We start from the raw sequence: 25,668 nt of genomic DNA, 5'->3' as shown, positions 1-25,668 counted from the left end.
CCTCAATTTCCACAGAAGTAAAATGAGAGAACAGGGACTCACCCTTTCTAAGGGCACTCCCAGCACCCAAAACTCAGATTCAATAATCATATGTTGTATTTTAGTATGTACAGAAAAGCATCACCTATTTGCAATAACACTGCTCAGCTTCTACTCTGAAGATCACTTTTATCTTCAACAGTTTTCCAGATTCTAACTTGTCTGGTTAAATCATTCAGCAAATCAATAAAAACCAAAACCACACTCAGAATGTATCAGGACATCTTCCAATGAGGAAGACTATGCATCATCAACACCATAACACCTAGCATTTACTGAACACCTAGTATGAGCACAGCACTACTGTAAGTACTTAAAATGTTATTAGGGTATTTAAACCTCACATCTATAAGGTAGATAACTCCTATCATCCTCATTTTACAGCAGAAGAAAACTGTAAGTAATTTGTCCTCTAATATGTGACAAAATCATGCTTTTAGCCACTGCACTACATGTACTTAAATAAAGGTCAGGAGGATACAAAAATCCCATTTATATGTTGTAGGCTTCTATGACAGCAATATGACAAGTTCAATAGGGAAGGAAGAGTTAACTAACATTAAAAGACAAAATTCTGAACAAAAAGAACTCAGAACTCTATTCATTTTTGAACTGGAAGGAAATTAGAAAATCATCTTGTCTAAACATCTTTTAATAAATAAAATAACTGAGGTCTTTGGAGGTAAAGTGACTTGTCCAAGGTTATAAAGTTAGTCAGTGGCAAAATACATTCATTCATGTAAGCTTTTCTAGTACACTGGCTTGTAAGATAATAAAGGTGAAAATGGTAACTTTGAGTTCCTGGTTTCCTTTGTATAACAGATTTTGAAAGGTTGAGAGATGAGACCGGGGCACATATACATGTTGGCTTTTACTAAATAGGTGATGTGTATAATAATTATAATACAGGCTGAGCATCCCAAATCTGAAAATCTGAAATCAGAAATGCTCTAAAATTAGAAAGTTTTTTAGTGCCAAATGATGCTCAAAGAAAATGTTCACTGGAGAATTTTGGACTTCCCATTTTCAGATTTGGGATACTCAACCAGTAGGTATTAATGCAAGTATTACAAAATCCTGAAGAAATCCCAAATCTAATATACTTCTGGTGCCAACATTTCAGATAAGAGATACTTAACTTGTAATACACAGGTAACAAAAACACCACCTCTGTAACAGTCTGAAAGAGGGCTAAAACAAAATTGCTTAATTCAACATGGGTCTATTAATAAATTCTACTATGTAGGTCTTTGTTTTTATTCACGAATCACCCTACCACCATTCTTATTAAGCCCTTAATCTCTTCACCATACCTAAATCATAAACATCAACTGAAAAACACGATTCCACAAATTTCATAGAACCATTACCACATTCTTCGGGAAAGACATCTCTGCCATTGAGTAATAAAATGAAAGTTATTTCTAAGTAACTCCTTTAAAGTAAAACCTTTGATGTATACTTTTCTGGAGACTTGGATAAAACGCCCAAGTAAAAAAATAAATAAATAAATAAATATATATATATATCAGTATAATTTAATAATGATAGCAGCTAACATTGTTCCAAGCCCTACATACATATTAATTCCAGTGAGTTACAAGAAAAACTAAGGATGTCTGGCAGGAGAGGGGGCTGGAAAAATAATCTACTTTCTATATATTTACTTCTGTAAGACCTATAATGTTTCTTTTTAAGAGCTTCAACCTAAAGAGTAAATCAATGCCTGATATATGATTAATGCTATCTTTTTAAAGGAGACATTTCTAGCAATCTCACTTTATAGAAGAAATGGAGTGGAAGTCATTTATTAGTAAATGGTGACTTAAGACTCAGACTGTGTTCTGGTTGGTCACCACACTCTAAGGCACTTCTGATCCACACCAGGGAAGTTCTTTCCAGCAGTGCCCTCATCAGTCAGCTTACAGATTTGATCTTCGACCCACTTAGTCCTTGGTCACCTCACGGGAGTTACACAGACAAAAGACCTGTTTAACTGGTTCTGAACTTCATCATAAAACAGGTGTTAAGAATGGATATGGTAAAATGTGATATGACAATGTGGGCAACTTTAAGAAAGACCATCATTCCCAAGCAAAATACCACCACTGACAAAAGTAACAGACCAACAAATGAAACCAATCATAATAATCACAGCGATGATCACTGCGACAAACATTTCCTGGCACTTAACTGTGTACCTCTTACAATTTACATGTTTTCATTTCATCTTCACAGTAATTCATAAAGTACTATTATCCTCATCTCACAGATAGGGAAACGAGACAGACAGAAAGTAACTAGCCCATGACCACACCCGATGAAGGATATACAATCAATCTAGCACTAGATTTGTTTGGTGTTTAGGTTTTGCTGCAATATACTGTACTTGTTTTTTTAAGATATTTATACTGAAATTATGGAAAGAGGAAAAGGCTGTTATTCCAAGTCTAAAAATGCTCTAGCCCCAGGCACACTTTTCTTCCAATCATCTCTATAAAATGTGGTTTTCATAATGTACTGTTTTTTAGGTATCTAACTATTATATACTGGAGCACAAAGTCAAACAGATTTTTTTCCTAGCAAGTCATCTATAAGGGTTTTTCTTGTCTTATTCCCCTTTAGACAGTCTTTAATTCACCATGTAAACCATTTTCCAAATGTCACTTTCACCACTGTGTCACCTCATCCCTTGCTCAAGTGCAAGTAATAGCTTCTGACTACCTACTATACATTGGTTACAAACTGTTCTTTCCTCTGTGGGTCTTCATCATCTGCCACCAACTCTCCAAGTTTATTTCCTTCTCTCTTACACACAGGCCCTCTTCCTCTGTTAGAGGAAGACGGTCATTAGGTCATACAGTAGAACAGAAGCCTATCCTGCCTGTGCTCACGTTAATCTCCCATTTAAGATGCTATTCCGCCTCCTCAATGATTTTCTAAACCAGTAGGTTTTAACATTTAAGCGATTAAAGACCCCTTTGAGAGCAAAAGCTAACATCTATGTTTTATATATACTCTTGTAGCTTTATACTTAATCATGATTAAGTGGGTAGTTGTTACTCTATTTCACAGATGAAGAAATTAAAGCAAAACATTGCCCAAAGTCACACACATTTTAAGGGGCAAAACAAGGTTTTAAAACTAGGCAGTCTAGAATCCTTGCTCTTAACTAACTTAACTAATCCTTGCTCTATAGTATTATAAAAACTATAATATATTTTGCTATCCTAGCAAAACCACATAAAAGGAAATGTTAAAAGTGACTTCAAGGCTCCTCAAACACTGGCTGCCTAACCAACTACTACCCCTCCTCTCAATCTTTTCTAACGGAGCACCAATTTGGTTCTGGCATTCCATCCTTTTCCACATGGATCACTGTGACCACTTTGCCCTTGCCAATGAATGGCTTAAGTATTGATAAAATTCTGACCAAGAAAACGGAGAGGAAGTCTGCCACGGGGCTCCTGGGAAAGCTTTCTTTGCCAGGAAAGTGAATCTCACAACACACGACAGATATCATTTTCTGCCCTTAGGTACTGTGCCTGCATGTGAGGCCTAGAAATGGAGTAGCCATCTGGAGACCACACAATGGAGAACTAACAGAGAACAAAGCCAAGATGAGGAGGGCAAGATAAGGAACTTAGGCCCTTGATGACTGCCTGAGTCAAAGTTTTCCTTTACTTGCGGTTCAAATCATCCAAGGCAATATATCCCCAGTTCCAAAGTAAATCTACCCTTAGAGTCTCAGCTACCAAAGCCTTACTCTATCAAGTTCCATTCATTCATTCAAATATGTATCAAGTGCTGCTTATGCACCGAAGTATTAGAGGTTTTCTCGAAATAAACTTTGCCAAGGAATTATCTCCATTCTCTGAACTCCTAAGACATGTAAGTCAGTATCACACAATTTAGCACTTAATTGTTCTCTAATTGTTTGATATATGTTTGTTTTCACTCACCAGCTAGACTGAACCCCTCATAAAGGGTGAGCGTAATCTCATGTGGGCAGATTACGTATCCAACATGAAATACCAAATGCAATCCTGAAGGGGCTTCTTTTTGCATAAACAACAGAGGAGTTGTGTTTGTTTATTTTTAAGGGCAAATAAAAAAAATCCAGCATCTGTTTGGCTTTATTCCTCCTTGTCAGTTGGGTTACAGTCAGTTGATACTGCTCTCTAGAAGTCCCCTGATTAGAGAGGCACCCCTATTCTAATAGGGCATCATAGCCTGCTGCTATGGAAAGCAGAATATAGAGATAACATCTTATTCATCTATGTCACATACATTCTATATAGTCCAGATGGAAGCCTAGTAATATTATAAGTGATCAGTAAATAATTACTGACTAAACCAACTAGTGATGTTGCAAAGGGAAGGAGAAAGACAAATCACACATATTTTTACCTTTTTCCATTTTTGTCATGTAGACCAGACCCCCAATACTTAGGAACACCCAGGTACTTCAGCTTATGGGTACGAATCCATTTCTGAACTACAAATTAAAACAGATCCTATGATTTCAATTGTTATACATAAATGATAATTTTTAAAAAATCATTAAGAGCAAAACGTATTTATACATGCAACAAGAATTCATCTTTAATCATAAAAAAAGAATACAGTATAACCAATAATGAAAAGCATTTTACGATGAAAATATTTTTATTAACCTACAAAACTGCTATTTTTCTTTAAAATGAAAAATCTACAAAAAGCATTTTTTTTAAATCAAAACTACAGTAGTCATTCCTTCGTTCTATGGGCTTGTTTCCAGGAACCCCCAAGCCTCAAGATACCAAAATCCAGATGCTCAAGTCCCTCATATAAAATGGTGTATTATCTGCATATAACCTCCACACACCTTCCCATATACTTTTATCTCATCTCTAGATTACCTATAATACATAATACAATGTAAATGTTGTGTCAATAGTTATACTGTACTTTTTATTTGTACTGTTTTTTATTACTGAATTGTTATTTTTTATTGTTTTTTTTTCCTGGAATATTTTTGATCCCCGGTCGGTTGAGTCTGAGGATGTGGAATCTGAGAATACAGAGGGTGGACTATCCTGAAATTGCAGTTTATCTCTCTAATTACATAATGTTTACTTGATTTTATAGGAAGACCTGTTTTTCATACCAATCTAAAAGGTGTTTCTTCCTCAATCTAAAAGTCCTCAACCAGGAAATAAAGGTCTAGCAGAGATGGACAGAAGGGACCAAAGTAACTAGGAGAGGTTCTGGCTTACTACCTTGATATCCTGTTCTAGTTCATCAATAATTCTCAATGTTTAACAATATTTCGTAAATCATGTCATTTATTATTAACTTTATTCTATATATCAATATAAGGAAAATACTGATGCAACAAACCCATTAAAAGACCAGAATTATTTCAGACAAATCTCACGTAAATGGAATTTATAAGGCAAAAAAAAGATAACAGAGTCATAATATAAGATACAATGCTCTAGGTCTTGGCTTAAAACAAAACAACAAAACTAGTCATTTTTAAAGTGTAAACATGTGTACTGCATTTCTTACTTTGCTCTGGTTTTGCAGCTCGTTGGTAGAACTTTAATTCAGTAAAAAGAGGTCCATTGTCACTGGGTTCCTTAAAATATAAGAGTTAATTAGTACTAGCAGTAGTTAAAATTACTGAGTTATTTTCAATTAACCTTCAAGAAAGACCAACAAATCTATTTTTCGGTCCAAACAATGTAATTTTGATACTTAAGTTTATAACTGTATTAAGATTAAGTCAAACTCCGTAGAAACGTTGAGAGAAATATTAGTCTGTTATTGCTCTCAAGCTCCATCTCTATAAGTGATAAATTACACAAAATCAGATCTACAACTCAGTCTACAGAAGTTTAAGAAAATTAGTTTAAACTAATTTTCATCTTTATTAAGCTTTCTCTTAAGCAAAGATGAGCAACCATCTTAACTGCATCACCAAGGGGCTACAAAATATTTCTGAGATTTAATAAAATTTCAATACCTGATTTAACCAATTAATGGCAAAATCCCATTCCTTTTCTGTTTTCATTACAGTTACATCTACTTTATCAGGATTGGCAAAAACAGACCTTACCACAAAGAAGAGTGCATATTCTGCATCTCGTGAACAATCATGCACTGTCCACTCATCTGCGTCCTTTCCTTTCTAGATACAGATTTACAGACACAGATTCCTGCTTTTGTCAAACCAAAGAGCCATTCAACTTATTTCCCACATGATTTAAAGTCAATAAAAATATGGTGCTCATTAACAATTGTTTTCTACCACTGGGTGCAGTGGCTCATGCCTGTAATCCCAGCACTTTGGGAGACTGAGGCAGGCAGATCACCTGAGGTCAGGAGTTCAAGACCAGCCTGGCCAACATGGTAAAACCCCATCTCTACTAAAAATAGGAAAATTAGCTGGGTATGGTGGCAGGCGCCTGTAATGCCAGCTACTTAGAAGGCAGAGGCAGGAGAATCACTTGAACCTAGGAGGCGAAGACTGCAGTGAGCCGAGATCATGCCACTGCACTCCACCCTGGGCGACAAAACGAGACTCTCTCTCTCTCATAAATAAATAGATATAGATAGATAAATAAATAAAAATAAAGTACTTAGAGAAAAACTGATCAGCCAATCTGCAGAGTCAAGCAGTTATGAATGAGCATTTAACAGCAAATAGGCAACACACTTTAACACTTGGATCACAACCTAAAAATAAGGTTGCCTTATTTGTTACAGGTAAGTATACTTTTCACCCTAACCCTGGAAGAAAGTAGTATCACGATTTGGCATGCATCAACTCCTTAAGAAGTAGGAACTAACCAACAGACTGAAAGTATAAGCGCTGATTTATTAATTTATAAACTCAGCACCCAAGTTTCTCTGTAACCTGTGGCTCCTTTCCTAGCAGCGGTAATAGCATGACACTTGCAAGCATTTACAAGAGACACTTGCAATGTTTCCAGCCAATGGCTAAGAATAGGCCTTCAGTAGGAATCACAGAATCAGTGTAAGAAACAGAAATTCAAAAGGAGGAATTCTAGTAAAGTTCCTCTCCAAAGGCTACCTTTAGAATAGATGATTTACATAATTCAGGTTTGAAAGAGGTTTTCCTAAGACAAATCAGTATAAAATTCTGATTTATTCAGTTTCAACCTATGTCATATCAACTTTAACTTTCAAGTTTTCCTTCAGGCAATAATTTATTAAACTCACAACAATGAGAATCAACCATATAAATCAGGCTATTATAATGAAAGCCCACTACAATAAAGGCTCTCTGAGCTCATTTCATACTTCTTCTAATCCAATAAACTTTCATTATCACAAAATAAAGGAGCTACTTCCTCGGCATTGCACTCTAGCCAAAGCTAGCTATTCCTGTTGAAGAAAATACCTTAACTCATAACTAAAATTTTATTAACATATTTCAAATCTGAAATACTTTGCCAACTCTATAATAGCCAAGATTTAGAAAAGAAATTGGGACTGACATTTTAACTAGAATATCACTAAACGTTTCTTTAAGACTTCTAAGTGTCAAAATGAAGATGACAACAGAAAAAAAATTAAAATGTGATATATTTCAATGGCACCAGCTAAAAGCAACTGGCTGCCATTTAAAAATGAAGCCGTACAAAATTTCTCCTTCCTACCAAAAAAATTATGATATATGAATTAAAAATTCAGGTCACTTCTCATAACATCAGTGAGGAAAATCAAACATCAGTCTGCAAACTTCTTTCCAAGTAACTATGAAATACAGATTCATATAAGTTCACACCAGAAAAGGATCATGATACAATGACCTGTTAGGATACCATCCAAAAGCCTGACCTCTGCCTCTAGTTCTGCTACTGACATGACTGTAAAGGGTAAGTGCAATTCAAAGAACTACTAATTTCTTATTAAGCCTGTCAGCAAGAAAACACAAAAGAGAATTTCTTTCTCCTTGCATTATCCAACTTATTATCAATTTAAATTTAATGTGAAATTATACTTAATAACGTAATAGCATATCAAACAGTGGTTCTCAATCCTGGTTGCAGAGTATAATCAGAATCTCCGGGTGTAGGGCCTGGTTATTGGTATTTTTAGTAAAGCTTCCCAGGTGATTCTTTTGTGCATCAAGACTGAGAACACTGGTAGAATTGAAATTTCTCTCTGCACAGTTACTTTCAGAAATAAAATACAGTGTCTCTCCTGCAGGTCAAGGATTAAGGCCCCAAACAAAACCAGAGACCATCAATTGGTACATGGGAGAAGATTTTTAGTATGTACCTGAAATCTACCTTGAATGTGTAAGTTTTAACTTCACTCCAATGCCAAATAAGAAATTTGTAGGTTAACTATTTGGAGCTGTTTCATAAAGATACATGTATTATTAGTAATAACCAATTCCTTGACAAACCATCCATATTAAGTTAGAAACCCTTACCAGCAGCACAGGGTACCTACCTGCAAGCCCCTACTGAAAACAAAGATAAAAATGTGCATGCACACATGATTCCATTTAAAATAATTAAGGTGCTCTGTGTGCCAGATTCTACCAGTGTTCTCAGTCTTGATGCACAAAAGAAGCACCTGGGAAGCTGTACTAAAAATACCAATAACCAGGCCCTACACCCGGAGATTCTGATTATACTCTACAACTAGGATTGAGAACCACTGTTTGATATGCTATTACATTATTAAGTATAATTCCACATTAAAAATCAATTTGCCTTTATTTCTTAAGATTTGCAAGTTTTTTCTCTGATGATAAAACACATGCTCATTTTAGAAAATATGGAAACACTTTCATGTATTTTCTTCATATACAGTCATTTTATAAAACAATCTTTATACTACATATAGAATTTTGTACCCTGCTGTTTCAGAAATAATTATAAAATTCCCCCAGAGTAGTACACGTTCTTTGAAAATATGATCTTTAATAGCCTATAATGTTATAAATGACAAATGTTCATCAACAGTTCTGATTTCAATATCAGAAAGAACTGATAACTCATTTTACATGTTTGTACTTGGTGAAACATTTCAACCATAATATTATAAAGCTGTGAGAAGGCAAATTATGAATGGGCCTACTCTCTATGGTACAGACAGGAAAGTGAATGACAACAGGAAGTTGAGAGTAAATGAAGTGAGTAGTAAAAAGATACTAGACAATTAATGGCTAAAAAGTATTCAAAAGAATAAATAAAATAAGCATCTAAACACTGCATAGGGAAAACAAACTTTGTTGACAAGATCCTTATCAGGTAACTTAAAATCTAGTTAGTGAAACAGAATAAACACATTTAAAAAAAACTAAAAACTAGTGGCATAAGAATATTAGCATGTGAAATTGTAAAATAAATGTTAATACAATGAGTGCCGTAGGGGTTTAAAGGCATTCAGGAGAGAGTGCTATCAAGGGGAAAAGAAGCAAACAGAAGTTACAAATTTCCCCTTCAAAGGGAAAGAGAAAGACAGTAATACTGTTTTTTTCTTTTTGAGACCGTCTCCCTCTATAGCCGAGGCTGGAGTGCAGTGGCACCACCTCAGCTCACTACAAACTTCTCCTCCCAGGTTCAAGTGATTCTCCTGCCTTAGCCTCAAGAGTAGCTGGGACTATAGGAATGCACCACCATATCCAGCTAATTTTTGTATTTTTAGTAGAGACAGGGTTTCACCATGTTGGCCAGGCTGGGTAACTCCTGACCTCAAGTTTTCCACTCGCCTCAGCCTCTCAAAGCATTGGGATTACAGATATGAGCAACTGTGCCTGGCCAGTAATATTGTTTTGTTTATGACATTCTTCCAGGATAACTGCAACATCAAAAAAGTTACTAAAATATTAAATGCTAAAGAGAAATCAAGTATTTATCACTGTCTTAATTGCAAAGAGGAGAAATAATAAAGGATAATGGAAACACAACTAAATTAAGAGACAGGAGATATACAGTCCTGAACTAGGTACTTGGCCTTATATTTAAAAATATAATTTGTTACCTTAAGCATATAGAAAATGCCTGTTCCTGGCCATGTTTTTTCTTAACCGTCTAAGGTAAAAAGGTAGTAAAAGTAACGTTACATTGACTAACAACAAATAATTACTCACGATAAGGAACAACAACAGAAATATTTCTAATTACAGTAAGCAAGCACATCATTCTAAGATAAAACACAACTTAAAGAAGTTCAGATGCTGTGTGCCACGGCTCATGCCTATAATCCCAGCACCTTAGGAGGCTGAGAGGGAAGGATCACTTGAGCTTAAGAGTTTGAGGCCAGCCTGGGCAATAAAGCAAGATCTCCTGTCTACTAAAAATAAAAAAAAAATAGCCAGGCATGGTGGTGTGTGCCTGTAGTCCCAGCCACTAGAGAGGCTGAGGTGACAGGATTGCTTGAACATAGGAGATCAAGGCTAAAATGAGCTATAACTGCACCAGTGCACTCCAGCCCATACAACAGAGTGAGATCCTGTCTTTAAAAAAAAAAAAAAGTTCAGGTTATACAGAACAAAAAAAGGTATGATTATACACCGTTCCACCTATAAGATATGATACTGCCACACTTCCCTTCCAAAACACAGACTATGCCAACCAACTGCAAGAGGTCGGAAGTAACCACATCATTTGAACCTCAACATTATGAGACGTCATAAGGAGACTTGCTTTCTTCTCACAACAGTACTCTTAACGATCCTAAGAAGAAATTCATCTTACCGATAGATTTTAATGTTTTAATTTGTATTATCAAAAAGAAATGCACATAATATTCTGCAATTAATACAAATGACCCGATTTAATAGTAAGAACCTCAGTTCCTCTGATTTAGCAGCAGGCTGACTATTCCAAGAAGAATGCTATTCCACAAATGAGAAAGAAGAAAAATCCACAATGAAAGGCCATCATGAAAAGGGGCAGGAGAAATAAAGCACTGATACAACTTTAAGGGCATCGCTTTGCTTCCACTTCCCTGCACGAGGCAATAACCGGGACCCAGTTAGCACTCCCACTGCAAACAAAGATAAAAATGGACTTAAGAAAGAAAATTACTATTTTCAGAATTAGACAATGGGCAGGACAGGAGGATTGTGACCACTAAAAGACAGAAAACAAAGTGAGTCCATGGCAGCCCTGGCTTTTTTCCCCTAGAAGCCCTAGGAGTAAAAAGGAGGAGACTTAAGAGACCTACAGGGCAAAAAGGGGAAGACCAAACAGAGTGCCAGGTACAGAACTCTGCTACTAAGATCAACAAGGAGACTGGAAATTTTGAATTGAGAAATAGTGGGGAAAAAAACAAAAGACCAATATCCTTCATGAACAAAGACACAAAAATCCTTAACAAAGTATTCACAAATCAATTATAGCATTATGTAAAAAGTAAAATATACCATGACTAAGTGGGATGTATGTTAAAAATACAAAGTTTGGTCAATACTCAAATATCAATCAATGTAACTGCCACATGAACAGAATAAAGGAGAAAAATCCTGTGATTCATCTCAGATGCAGAAAAAGCATTCAAAAAATAAACAGGAAAACTATAAACTAGTAGAAAATGTTGAAAACACATATCTGAAAAAGGACTTACACCCAGAAAAAAAGCTCTTACTACTCAATTATAAAAAACAAAATGATCCAGTTATTTTTAAAAGATAAAAGTAAGAAGAAAGGAGCAAAAAGGACTGAAGAGGCATTCCACAAAGGAAAATACACGAATGGCCAACAAGCACAACAAAAAACTGCCCAAAATCATTAGGCATCAAGTAAATGCAAACCAAAACTAAAGGTCACATCTACACACTAAGGGTAATGGCTAAAAAACAAATACACACACCTGACAATGCCAAATGTTGAAGAGGATGCAAACAGAACCGTCATATATTATTGGTCTATGTGTAAAAGGGTACAACCATTTTGGAAATCTGCCTGGTACTTTCTTGTAAGTTTAAACAGACAATCTTCCCTATAAATCAGCAACTCTACTTCTAAGTATTTATCCAAGAAAAGTAAAAACCTGTGTTCATAAAAAAACACTTGTACAAGAATGTTTAGAGAAGCTTTATTCATAATACCAAAAACTGGAAACGAAACCAATATCTATCAAGAGAGCAATAAAATGAAAACAAATGACTGATACACCAACAATATGGATGAACCATTAAAACATTATGCTGAGCATAACATGTTACAAAACAATATGCACTGTTTAATATAATTTACATAACTTTCTGAAACAGGAATAACTCATTCACGGCAAAAAAAAAAAAAAAAACAAAAAACTCAAGACAAGTGGTTGCCTCCAAGGGTGCAAGGAAGTAGGGTTTTGACTGAAAAAGAACATAGGAATCTTTTTGAGGTGATGGAAATGTTCTACATTTTAAGAGGTGAGGGTTACACAGGTATATTTGCTTGTCAAAAGTCTTCAAACTGTTCATTTGGTATCTATGTATTTCCCTGTAAAAATTATGCCTCAATTTTTTTAAAAAAAAGTTTAAAAGTCACTAAAAAGGTCCAAAAAAGCTGATTCCTAAGAGATAAAATATAACAGAGAGTAAAACGAAACAAAATGAAAACTTTCAGGGTAATTCTAATTCCTGAGTTCTGGTTGATATAGTTTGGCTGTGTCCCCACCCAAATCTCATCTTGAATTAGCTCCCATAATCCCCATGGGTCCTGGGAGGGACCTGATAGGAGGTAATGAATCATGGGGGCATCCCCTCCATATATACATCTATCCCATTAGTTCTGTCCCTCTAGAGAACCCTAATACAAGTATCCTTCAGGAAAAAAAGTAGGGGAAGAGTTATATATTAATTTGTCCAGATAATACAGCCTGTTGGTTCTTCTATTTAACCAAAACATATTCTTCACATGTATCAACAACTTTAAAGAAGGAGAGTAACAAATGTTGTTAAGCAAAATGGTGCATAATTGATTTGAAAAATAATACTTAAAATGTCTTATAGTTCCTCAACATATAAATTGACCTGGCTGTTAGAAGTATGCTTACGTCAGATAGGATGTTGCCAATCTTTACTCATTACAAACTAATTTCAACATTATTATAGCAAAACAGGCCCAACAATCACAAATAAATAATTTAACTTACTAAAATGGAAGGGGAAGAAAAGAAAATTGGGAATAAACAGAAAAAATTGACCAAGTAGAAGTCCAGAGCAAATACAAAATAAAATACAATAAAATTACATTAAATTAGTATAGTCTTAGAAGATATAAATATAAAAAGTATCTGTAAAAGTAGCTGAAATTTCTTAAATGAGCTGAATATTTTTATTCCATATATACATGCCTCTATGCTTTCATTCATTTATCCCCAAATACCAGTGCCACTTTATTTCAAGAGAGAGGAACTTTTCACACTCAAGTGATTTAAAACTATAAAGCTACTTTTGTGTCTTATTAAATATTTTTTATTGAAAATGTAATATCTTACGGTTTAACTAATTCTAGATAATCAACAAAGGCATTTTACAAAATGACTACACCAAATCAACAGAAAATAAACAAATTAGCTAAAATATTTCTTACCACTTTTATAACACAAGGTGCATCACTTCCAACTGACCCTGAAGAATTCGTATCAGCTGTTTAAAAAAGTAAAATATTTAATATCAGAACAAGTAATATTATAAAGATATTAATATTTAGGTTTGTATCTCTGTATCCCCTTGATAGAATACACTTCAGTTCCCAAATATGTGTTTCAGGGTATCATTACAGTGCATTTCATAATTTTTAAGATTTTCATTCACATTTTAACATATCCGAATTTAGAACGCATCTTAAAATTTCTTCCATATGATTATCAATTACATGTAGGAAACTCTGAGTTAAATAAGTTAAAGATTTTTTTAATTCAAAAGTACTAATGGCCTTTGATATGCTAATGTATATTGTAAATTCCCCAGAGGATAAGTGATACATTTTCTTAAATTTAATGAACTATGAAATTCTTTTAAGAGGAGCATCTGAAGAGTTAAGAAATGTAAGGGAGTAAGAAATGAGGGAGCTAAAGTTCTAAAATGCACTAGTTTGGGAAAAACTCATCTGGACCAATAGTTCAGGATGTTGGCACTAGAACTTTCAACTGCCATCAGAATAATTTTAATGGGGCTGTCATTTTATTTCATGCAAATAAAAAGCACAGTTGCCCCAGAATACTGAGTTAGAAGAAAACGGTTGCCCATATTCACTAAACAAATATTTACCAAGTATATACTAAATGTCAGTTTCTAGGAAAGAGAGATTTAGCAATGAACAGGAAAAAAATCCTTAATCTTAAAAAGCCACCATTTCAGTGGTAGGTAAGCAGTGTGGCCACACGGTAAGAAAGATCTAAACCTCACTGACAAGGTGTTACTTGAGCAGTAGTCTGAGAGCAGGAAGGGAATAAGCCATGTACGTATCCCAGACAGAACAGCACCAAGACCCTGATGTGGGCCAGGCTCAGTGGCTCACATCTGTAATCCCAGCGCTGTGGGATGCTTACGTGAATGGATTACTTGGGGTCAGAAGTTCAAAATCAGCCTGGTCAACATGGAAAACCCTGTGTCTACTAAACACAGAAAAATTAGCCAGACATGGTGGTGGCATGCACCTGTAACCCCAGCTACTCGGGAGGCTGACGGTGAGAAAATCACTTGAACCCAAAAGGCAGAGGCTGCAGTGAGCCAAGATCACGCCACTGCACTCCAGTCTGGGCAACAGAGCGAGACTCCATCTCAAAAAAAAAAGAAAAGCCCCTGATGTGCGAGTATGCTCGAAGTGTTTGGAAAACAAGGAGGCAAAAGTAACTGGGGGAAACTAAGTGAAGTGGAAGAGAAGATAGATCAGAAAGCAGCAGGGAACAAACACAATAGGTTTAACAGGTGACATAAAGGTTTTGACTGTCATTATGAATGAGATGGGAGCCACTGGAAGGTTCTGAAAAGAGGATTAGCAAAATCAGACTGTGGTAACAAAGACTTCGTTGGACTGCTTTGTGGAGAATGGAGTATAGGGGCAAGGGCAGAAGCAGGTAGATCAGTTAAGAGGCTAAACCAATAGTCTAAGTATACAGATTATACCTCAGTAAAGCTAACATAAATTTTTCATAGGCTTGGTACAAAAACAATGTAAAATAAAATATATTTAAAAATTTCTAAAGCATCATATACAAAGATCAAGAGCCAAAGGGCAGCAAGATGGTTGAAGCACAAACTTTCAGGAGATAAAAGGGATGAAGACCAACGTTGTATGTGAAGGGTCTTGTATGTCATTTTCAAAAGTTAGGCATCTTATTCGAAGGGGACTGGGGAGCTATCAGAGAGATTTAAACAGGATGATTATATTGTCTTATCAGTAGACTTGGTCATACAAGCCATACTGAAAACAATGGTGCGCAAGGCAGCAAAACTGGGACAGGGAAGATCGGTGCTACAGTGAGTATCCAGACAAGACATGATGATCATGACCTGACCTAGGACAGTGGCTGCAAAGATGGAGAGAAGTAAGTGGATCTGAGAAGTCACTCCGGTAAAGCAACAGGACTAGAAAAGGAACTAGGCTATTAGTGAAGGAATGCTCAAGAACGCCTTCCCAGTTTCTGGCTTCAAGGCTGTCATTCATTGAGACAATCCTCATGACAGGATCAGGAGATAAAAGATGATGATATACATTTTAGAAATGCCTGCAGAACATCTAAGTAGAGATCCCTTATAGTAGAGGGCAGTGGCTATGGGCCTAGACCCAGGAAATCAAGTCCTAGGCTACAGATAAAAGATATAGAAATCAACAGTAAAGAGACAGTAAGAGAAGCCTGATTTCACTGACAGAATATATAAAATAAAAAGTGAACCTAGAAGACAAGCTGGAACACACAGAAGTGCCTACAGAGATGACCAAGTACAGCCAGAAAAGCAGAAAGAAAACTAGAAGAAAGGTACGTTAGCATAAAAGACAATGGAAGCAACTGTTATGAGAAACAAAGACAAAAAGTATCAAATGCTACAGAAAAAAAAAATCCAAAGAAAATTCAAAAGCAATCTTTTTAATTGATATACGGGAACTGCTGGTGATCTTGAATCTGGCTGTTTCAGTGTATCATGGAAGCGAGAGACTGGAGGCAACAATGTTCAAGCAAGTCCCTCCTTTTACAAATTAGTCATCCCAGCCTTACAAAAGTAAAGTTTTATTACAGAAATCTGTCAAACCATGGCCTATTAAAAATACTATTAGATGGCATCTTTTGATGATAAATACAAATAAAACAGATGAGACAAAGCAAGTTCTAAATTTGCAAAAGGTTACAACAGTAAATTAATTAATGTAAAATGAAGAACTCGTTTTTTTAGAGACAAGTTCCTATTAATATGAGATGGCCTAAGTACACATACCCTGTAGTAAAGATAGCTTACATAATCTACCATCTCCCCTAAATAACAAGATCAAAAATATATACTGACTAATATAGCCACTAATCTTTCACGGCTTACAAGGATTTTTGCCATAAATCGGTGATACAGCCTAGTTCACTGGAATGGGTTTGGCTCTAAACAAAACCAGAGAATCAACACATATTTGACAAAGAAGGGTGCCACTGACCGACAGGAATGATATGTATAAAATATGATAAAGCACTAGATTTCAAGCTATGTTTCATAAAGATAGCTCCAGAAACTGCAACTGATCAAGGGCAGCCCACTGGTCCTGGAGCAGGTTAAGTGGGACTCCTCTTGAGTAAGAGCAGTGCTCTTTACCTATGTCAGTGGTTCTCAAACTTTAGCATGCATCAGAATCACCTAGAGGACTTGATCAAACACTGCTGGCCCCTCTCCCTACAGTTTCTGATTCGTAATCTGAGGTAAGGCTCAAAAAACTGTAGGTCTAACAAGTTCCCAAGTGACACTAATCTACGTCATATTATCAGTATTCCGAGTAAGACGTTGCTAAAAATAAAATTGTATAAACCTCCATGGCAGAAATTAAATAATTAATCTGAGATTAGAAGTAGAGTGAGAACACAGAATGGGAAAGTTAGAAAAATCAGAAGCAAATATAAATTGCCTTGTATCACTACTAATATTTATTGGTGAAGCAGACAGCTTTAGAAGCAATCAGTTAAAATATTTTTTAAGTCAATAATTTAGTTAACAGAATTTCAGGATTCCACAATGGGTCCCCAAAAATTTCAGAATAAGTATGTGAGTTATCTGCACATTTAATCGGGCCTAATATGCAGTGTCTACGTAATTTTCTTAGTTCCAGTATGATGGCTATGCTGGTTGTACAGAAAGAAAAAAGAAACCCACACTTGTAAAAGATTCGCAAACTTCCAAATTAGACAAACACAGAGGGAATAAATCCCACTTAGGTGGAGGAGGGAGGGGAAAGATATGTACATAGTTTTCTTTGAAAAGAGATTATGATTATATAGAGTATCTTAAAAATCTAAAGCCTTAGTCCTCACTAATGACAATTTTACAGATATTTTATCCTCTTTTTCTATTGCGATTACATTAACAATTTCCACTCCTATGTCAGAGATGCATTTTTGCTTAATCAGACAGTATTAAGTTGACTGCAGATTATTAGGAGCATCCTGTAATAGCTCATAATTGAGAAACCATTTTGATAAGAAAGTCATATAAATCTTTGGATTGATCATTAGAAGCAGTCACTTACCAAGATATATACAGCCAAAGCCTCCTTGCCCAATGGGTAATCCTACTTTCCATTCCTTTTTTGCCATGTCAGTTATTATCTCACCAACTGCAAATTGTTCCGCAAGATGTCTCTTTGCAGGGCCCTGTCTTCCAGCTTGAGCTGCTTTTACACGAGGCATTTTCACTGTAACATAAAACAAAGCAATGGTCAGAATTATGATCTAGGAAAACTTCTGTACAGAGATGCTGTTCAAATTCCTATTTACTCCAAAACTTAAAGGATATCTGTTAATTCTGATTTATAATGGCTCGAATCCTATTTGATTATCCTTTAACTTTGCAGAAGAGACAAATAAAATCATATATGCAATTATATTCAAAGAAATAATTAGGTTTAAGTTCCAATGGCATAATGATCAAAAACTAAAAATGTTATGTAACAACAAAGAGTTGCTCTGTGAAGTTGAAAGGGAAAGGTGTCTCCAAATAGGATGCACATTTTATGGGGAAAAAAATGAAGAGTTTATTAAGGTCAATATAGATAGGATAGAACACAGTACAGAGATTGAAAACATAAGGCAACTGAGCACAAGGGGAAAAATTCCTGGGACATGTTAGTAGATGCTTTACACAGGTTCCTATCTATCCTCATGACTCTGAAGATTATATCATCAACCCAATTAATGCTCAGCAAGCTGCTAAGTGGTGGAACAACAGAAATTTGCACTGATGACTACCTGGCTCCAAGACCTCACCAACATGCTTCACAATTATGGAAGTCATTGTAAGGAAGGAGTTCAACTTTCAAGAGTGACAAGAAAAACTGTGGCTTAGGCATCTGGGCAAAGCTGGTGACATCCAGTATTCCTAAGCTTCCTTTCTCACTAACTGTCCTTTAGGAGCTGAATCTTGATTCACTTTTCTAACACATAAGTTTACCGTAACTTTCAGAGAAAGTGGTGTTTTATTGCGAAAAAAGCGCAGATTGGAATCAAAAGACCTGGATTGCAGGTATGACACCAGTTTGTTGGGTAATCTTGATCAAGTCACTTCATGCTGGGCTTCAAGTGCCCTCAGGTATAACTCACTTCATGGACTGAAGGAATTCAATTTGTACTTGTATGCAGGTGAACATGTGTGTGTTGTGTGATTTCAAACTCTCGGTTCTACAAATATTAATCAAAAAAGATTTAAAATAAATACTTGTTAGGATTCCATAGCTCCCTAAAAATATACTGGAGACACATAAAGAAAGAAGGTTAATAAGAATCGTTAAACACTTGAAATGGCTATTCAGATGAAAGAAGTCTGTAGTTCAGTCTTGAGCCTAGATATGCTACTTACATACACACTACATTCAATTGGAATTTTTCAGCAACTCACCCACTATCACTCCAAATACACAAACTCCTTATCTGCAAATGTTCCTTATTAATTTACTGGGGATTTTTTAATTGGATTTTTCCTATAGAATACTAATGCATCTTTGCTGTCTAAATCTTCTCTAAGTTAACAAAAACAACTTCAAAATAAATAAATGTATTTGTTATTTCTTCGTATCAATTAGTTCTCTTAATTAATGTGTTTTTAATCGTGATAAAATCTTGTAAAATGGAATTTCAGTGCCAACCAAGAGAGCCTAGACTCAAAACACCAAAAAAGGTTACTTTTACACCTATGGTAGTAAACCAAATAAAAGAAACAACTAAAACACACAGTACTTCCAAATACTAAAATGGACGCCTTTCTGAATTTTATCCAACTTTATCAAATCATCAGAGTAATCTCTTATTTGATTATTTCTTTATAGTAATCAAAATAGTTTAAAATGAGTGAAAAACATGTTTTTTATCTTTATCTCAAAAAATAGTGACTGGACAATCTTTTGTGTTTTTCTGAAATTCCTTCCCAGAAGTGACAAAAAAATCATATTTTAAATGAAATATTCTGGCACAGCATCTACTCAATGTAAATTGTGGTCAATAAAAAGTGGTTTTCCTCCAAATAAAGCTGTTTGCTTTTATTTTTAGTTTTATTTCTGTGGCCAACTAATTGAAACTAATTGTAATAATTAATTAAGGCTTGGAATGACTTTCTTTCCTAAAAATAGTCACACAAAACAGCGTCATCGCTGTCAGTCTCTTGAATACGCTTATAAATCACTGCTCCTGAAGGTTAACACTGCACGTGGCCGAGGCAGCAGCACAGCTGCTTCATCTCCCTGAATTCCCCCATAAAAGTGGACAGGACAACTGGAGAGTGAAACTCAAAACCCATAGATAACCTCTCCAACCAAACGGAGGGGCAGTATCCCCTATCTCTACAAATCCCAAAATTTGAACAGGTGAAGACAAACTATCACAAACAGCAACAGGTTCTGTGTGGTATCAGCAACTGTAAAGAAGGAAGCAGAAAGAAGTGTGATGCCTCTGATAAATCTGAACATCCCAAAATTACCAGGAGTTACTTGTTAGAAGCACACAAGACACTATGAGAACAGCAACTGAACAAGAAGGGGTCTCCCATTCCCACAGTCAGAAGTGTAAGGGGTCTGTGGTGGGTCTGAAGAGGCTGAAGCCTGTTGCCTCTAAAACTCTCAAAACTAACCCGCCAAAGCCCCTTCCAGGTCAAAGCATCAGAAACTCCTAGGGATAAAGGCAAAATGAGCATCACAAGGATAATACAAATAAAGGAAAAAGAAAATTCAAATGAAAGTGGATCTATAAGTTAGCCACAGTATTCTGGAATACTACATAAAAACAAGCGGAGTGAGATCTAAAGAAATGACCTACACTTGCCATGAACCATCTAATACCAATTGCATATAAGGGAAAACTGGCTGCATATGAAACTCAGCAACAAAAATGGATCAAAACCTAGTCCTACAGTAAGCCGGTATTAAAAAAAAAAGAAAGAAAGAAAGAAAGAAAAAAAAAGCCCTTCAGAAAAGTACGTAAGAAAACATGCCTCCCAAAAGGTTGACAGCTATAAATTAGTATTTCAAAACAAGCTAAAAAACACTTTGTATACAGACTAACATCAATTAGAATTAGAAAAATTCAGAAATCAGATGATAGAATAATTGAAAATGAAAGACAAAAATCAGTTCAGAAATAAAAACTAAAGTAGAAGGAACATAAAAGTAAATAAAACGTTTTAATGAAAGAGAAATAGAAAGCGAAAAGAAAAAACAAAAAATCAAAAAGGACCAAAAGGAAGAAAGGAAGAAAACAGAAAAAAAAAAACTTACATATAACAAAGAATATCAAAGCAAAAGAACAGAATATTAAAAATCCTTTAATTAAAGAAAACTTTCCTGAACTTAATTTAAAAAAAAACATAAAACTACATTTTAAAAGGTCAAAAATCGACCCAGAATGACCAATCTAGTTAACAGTAAATGAAAATATTCTTTGAGCATAGCAGATATTTTATAAGGAAAATAAAATCAAATTGTCATCACTTTAACAGCAACATTTTATGCCTAGGGGAAAATGTAAAATATTTAAGGCTCAAGAAAAGAAAACATGAACCAAAGATTTTATACCCAGCTAAATTTCAAGTATAAAGATTGCTAAGTGTTATCAATATAGAAAACAGCAGTAAGAATACACCAGAAAAGAAGTCCAGCAGAAAGGGTCTGCCACTCCCATAGCAATATCCAAAATGACTCAAGAAATGTCAGTATCAGTGAGTAGTACATATATACTTGTAGAACTGAGACTCAACAAGGGTTATAAAAAAGAAGATAGAGCATATACTGGGGAAATGTACTGACACTGTAGATAGAGTACAACTATTAAAAAATGGGATAACATATGAAAAAAAGGCAACTTTCCAGAAATCATATTGTGATACTTGCTTTTGTTAACTAAGACTATTGTGTGCATACATGTGGAACGATGCAAATGAGAATTATGTGATATTATTATTCTATCACTCCCTTGTGTCCCTAAAAATCAAGATTCAGATATGGAGGAAAGGAGACAGAGATAAAAGAGAGGTATGGTTAAAAATACTGTACTTGGAAATATTTTTAATTCAGAATGTATCTTTAAAATAATTACATACAAACAAACACATCTTTGTATGTCCTAGCCCCATTCACTAAAAAGCTCAGAAACAATAATCAACCCAACAGCAAAGAGCATCCCTAGCACACAAATTGTATTCTTGAAATACCACTTCCCATGAAAAGAAACCAGGTTCTTTGACAAAATAATTATTGCTCCTATAATTAATAATCACCAAGGGATCAAAACTGGAAATCTTCTCATACTCAACGAGCCTGCCCAGTCCATTCCCACTTCCCCCTCAAAAAAAAAAAAATTACAAGAATATACTCAGAAGCAAAATCTGTATTTCATTTCTTGTCAACTATTAGTAACCTCTGCCTATTTTTGTTTTGAATTATTAGTCTTGCTTTTTATTTACAGGCATATTTTATATGCTGTATATTCAACAGAGTACCTCTGTGTCTTGCAAAGAGTCTTCCCAATTTATTTATTAGTAACTATTTATTTTGCATTATTTTTTGCTTTGGATTTCATGTTACCCTCAGAAAGACGTCCCCCAGTCAAATTATATGTTTTTAATATCCCATGTTTTCTTTGGGTTATTTTATGATTCATATTTTGCTGATAACATTTTGATCTGTTTACACTTATTTTAGTGTAACACATGAAGGAAAAGTCCAGCTTTTTCCAAATAGATTTGTTTTTTCTTTCTCTTCCTCAGTCAGTATGTGCTATAAAAATCCAGTGTTTAAGAACTTAAATCTATCGTACCAATCCAAGTAAGCCAAGTACAAAAACTATTCGTATAAAGTTGTTCACATGTACATTCTAGATTACAGTTTCTTTGCAAAAAAGAAAAAATATAAAGAAAATTAGATTTATTAACTAGCATTTGAAACTAACTGTGCTTCGGTTAAAACTTCCCTCACATCTAAACCTGCTCCACATAAACGTTAAGAAGTCACTGAAATATACTCAGTTGCTCTGCCAGAGGCCACTAAGACAGAAATATTTCTTTAAAATATATCTAAATGAAACTCCCTCTTCTGGCTTCTAATAGAAAAAGATGCGGAAGTTTCCCTCTTGTTGGTCCCTATAATATCAGGTAGCCGCAGGCAATCAATGGGCCTGTCAGTCCTCAGGGGCTGCTTCAGCCAGGTATAAGCAGGGCCAATGGTAATGGATTAATGAATATTTGTTCAATACTTATCTTTTAACATCTTGGGAAACACAAAAAGACTTAAATGCAGCTGGTATACCACATACTCATATAGAGCTATTTAACACAACCTTCTTAGAAAAAAATATTATACTTGGCAGTGGCTGTAATTTTTTTAGTGTGCTGATGAATTCTATTTGTTAACATTTTATTTAGGAACAAGACTGACACTCAGACAAGATCGAGTGCATTCAGGGTGGTATAGCCGCAGACAAGACTGATATTCATAAGAATGGTCTGTAGTTTATTTTTTCTGCTATATTTATCAGTTTTAGTATCAATATTATGCTCATTTGATAACAAGATTTTGGAAGATTTTCTTCTTTTACCACAATCTAAGGAGTTTAAGCAGCATTTGAGCTATTCCTTAAGGTTTTGAAGGCTTCAGCAGCGAAATTCTGACAATACAAAGTGTTGGTAAGGAGGTGGAACAGACAGAATTCTCCTACACTGTATACTGTTTCAATCATTTTGAAAATTTGTTTGGCTATACCTTCTAACTGACCCAGCAATTCAACTTCTATGTATATACATGTCCACCCAAAGACATGTACAAGAATGATACTAGCAGCTTTATTCACAACAGCCACAAACTGAAAATCCACATGTCCATCAACAGGAAAATGAATATAGTAAGACAGATGAATATACCAAACACTGTGTTAAGAAAAAGCAGTACCAGACAGAAGAGCACATATTATATTCCATTTATATGAATTTCAATAATAAACAAAACAAATCAATGGTGATACAAGTCAAACAGCAGATACCATTTTGGGGACTAAGAGTCAGAAGAAATGGCTGGAGGTGGAAGGTTCCTAGGGATCTGGTAGTGTTCTATATCCCAATCTTGGTGTTTAAACAATTTGTTCCTGTTAGGGAAATTAATCAAGAAGTATACTTATTATTTCATCCTGTTTATTTATGTAAAATTAACACAGTAAGTTACACAAATCAAAAGTGTATTATAACAGTCAGAGTTTATTCAGGAGACAGAAAACGAGAAAATGTAATACAAAAATTTATTAATCTGTAAAAAGCTGTCAACTGCTAATGGATGTAAAAGACAACTTGAAGGAATATGGAACTAGCAAATGTAGGGAGCAGTTACTGTCTCCAAGGCTAAGGGAGAGTGCCCAAGAACACTTTACTGGACAGACTGCGGCAGGGACCCACTGGGTGGCAGAGTAGTTCTCTTCAGGGCCAGTGAGCTGGAACTGATCCACAGGTGGGATCAAGAAGCTGCCTACCAGGGTGCTAATGAAGCTTACAGGAGAGTAACCAGAGCTGACAGCCACACCTTAAGAGAGTAAGAGAAACAAACAAACAAAAAACAAGCATACTGTAACAAGAGAAGCCATTCCTCTGCTAAGTCTTGCAGTATAGTATCCCTTACTCACCTTCTACTGACAAAATCTAACAGTGTCCTGGAAAAGAAAAAATATTTAAAAGGTCTAGCTCAAGTATATAAACAGATCAAAAGAGGCTGACTATGGAGGTGAGAGACAATACATTACAAGCTTGCACAAGTGTAGACTGATAAATTTTTACAAATGTACATACACTTGTGTGACAACCAAGACAGAGAACATTTTTATCACACCCAAGTTCCCTAGTGCCCCTGCCTGCCAACACCTATTCCTGTTCTCCTAGACAAAGGCTTATTAATGTGCCTCTCAGGGTGTGCCACTTTCTTTAGAGAACACAATTCTGCCAGCTTTTCTGACATCTGTGTCTCAGGTTCCCTTTCAGCATCCTCCTGTACCCTATTTGACCTTCACTGCATTTGGCAGCTCCTTATTTTCTGGTTCAGGGATACAAAAGCTTCTCAGTTTCTGAGAATATGAAATCAGTGTTTCTAAATCTCCTTGTTGCTTTTCAGGCAATTTCTCAAAAGAAGAGGAATTATTTAAAACCAGAAGTCCCTGTTCAAAGAAATAACATAACCACAAGTATTTGCTTCAGTAAGTTAGTGAGTTTTCTGAAGAACTTAAAATACTAATTTGAATTAAACCATCACTTTAGTCCATTATAGGTTTCTTCTAATAATGAAACCAATACTTACATTAAGGTTTCTATTAAAGAATGCACTGAAAGGCACAAACTTTAACAAAAATTAAATCTTTCTACATAATTCCAGCCCCTCTGACTCAATGCAAATCTACTATTATAGTAGTCAATGCAACAGAGGTTTTAAAGAAAAAAGAATTTAGCATCACATAATCCATTACATAATCTGACCACTTCTTTTCCTTCGATATTAAAGGAAATGCAGATGCAATTGAAAAGCACATCAAGATGCAAATCAATACTGCCCTTTGCTGAAATCACTCACTGGTATATTCCATATTAGCATATTCACCAAAATTTAATTGTAAACAGAGTAATTATGGTACTAAAGTTATTAAATACACAAAGCAAGCTTGGAACTATACATATTCAAATAGAATTTCAGTGGCAGATCAACTTTTATATCTGCAACAATACCCTAATTAATAGTCAGCTCTGATGATAAAATGGTCCTCTGTTTTTCAGATAACATTCCAAAAAAAGTTCTGCTATGAATATTAAAATAAAGTTTTGTGAAAAGATTTTTAAAATTTTGAATAGCTATATTTATCACAATATGGTACTGTATTTAGACAACTGGCATTCTTCAAGTCCTGGATTCAAATTGGAAATTTTTTTTATCCTTCTGCTGAAGAGAGGAAAAAGGCTTG

The 25,668-nt window shown here is 35.2% G+C and overlaps 1 protein-coding gene across 2 annotated transcripts in view; it reads right to left on the bottom strand.

Moving 5' to 3' along the window:
• VRK1 (VRK serine/threonine kinase 1) overlaps positions 1-25,668 on the bottom strand; it is an 83,878-nt gene that overhangs the window by 29,116 nt on the left and 29,094 nt on the right. For both annotated transcript variants that reach the window (XM_012471263.2, XM_012471265.2), the window contains exons 2-5: positions 17,733-17,897; positions 13,599-13,654; positions 5,593-5,662; positions 4,450-4,537 (exon numbers count right to left, since the gene is read on the bottom strand). In XM_012471263.2, coding sequence (XP_012326686.2) covers positions 4,450-4,537; positions 5,593-5,662; positions 13,599-13,654; positions 17,733-17,892 — 374 coding nt within the window. In that variant the 5' untranslated portion in view covers positions 17,893-17,897. The remainder of the gene's footprint in view (positions 1-4,449; positions 4,538-5,592; positions 5,663-13,598; positions 13,655-17,732; positions 17,898-25,668) is intronic.

The sequence above is a fragment of the Aotus nancymaae genome, unplaced genomic scaffold (assembly GCF_030222135.1).
Source record: "Aotus nancymaae isolate 86718 unplaced genomic scaffold, 86718_ANA_hifiasm-v0.15.2.pri h1tg000011l, whole genome shotgun sequence".
NCBI classification, from domain to species: Eukaryota; Metazoa; Chordata; class Mammalia; order Primates; family Aotidae; genus Aotus; species Aotus nancymaae.
The sequence above is the reverse complement of the archived record's forward strand: the minus strand, read 5'-3'. Positions and strand labels throughout refer to the sequence as shown.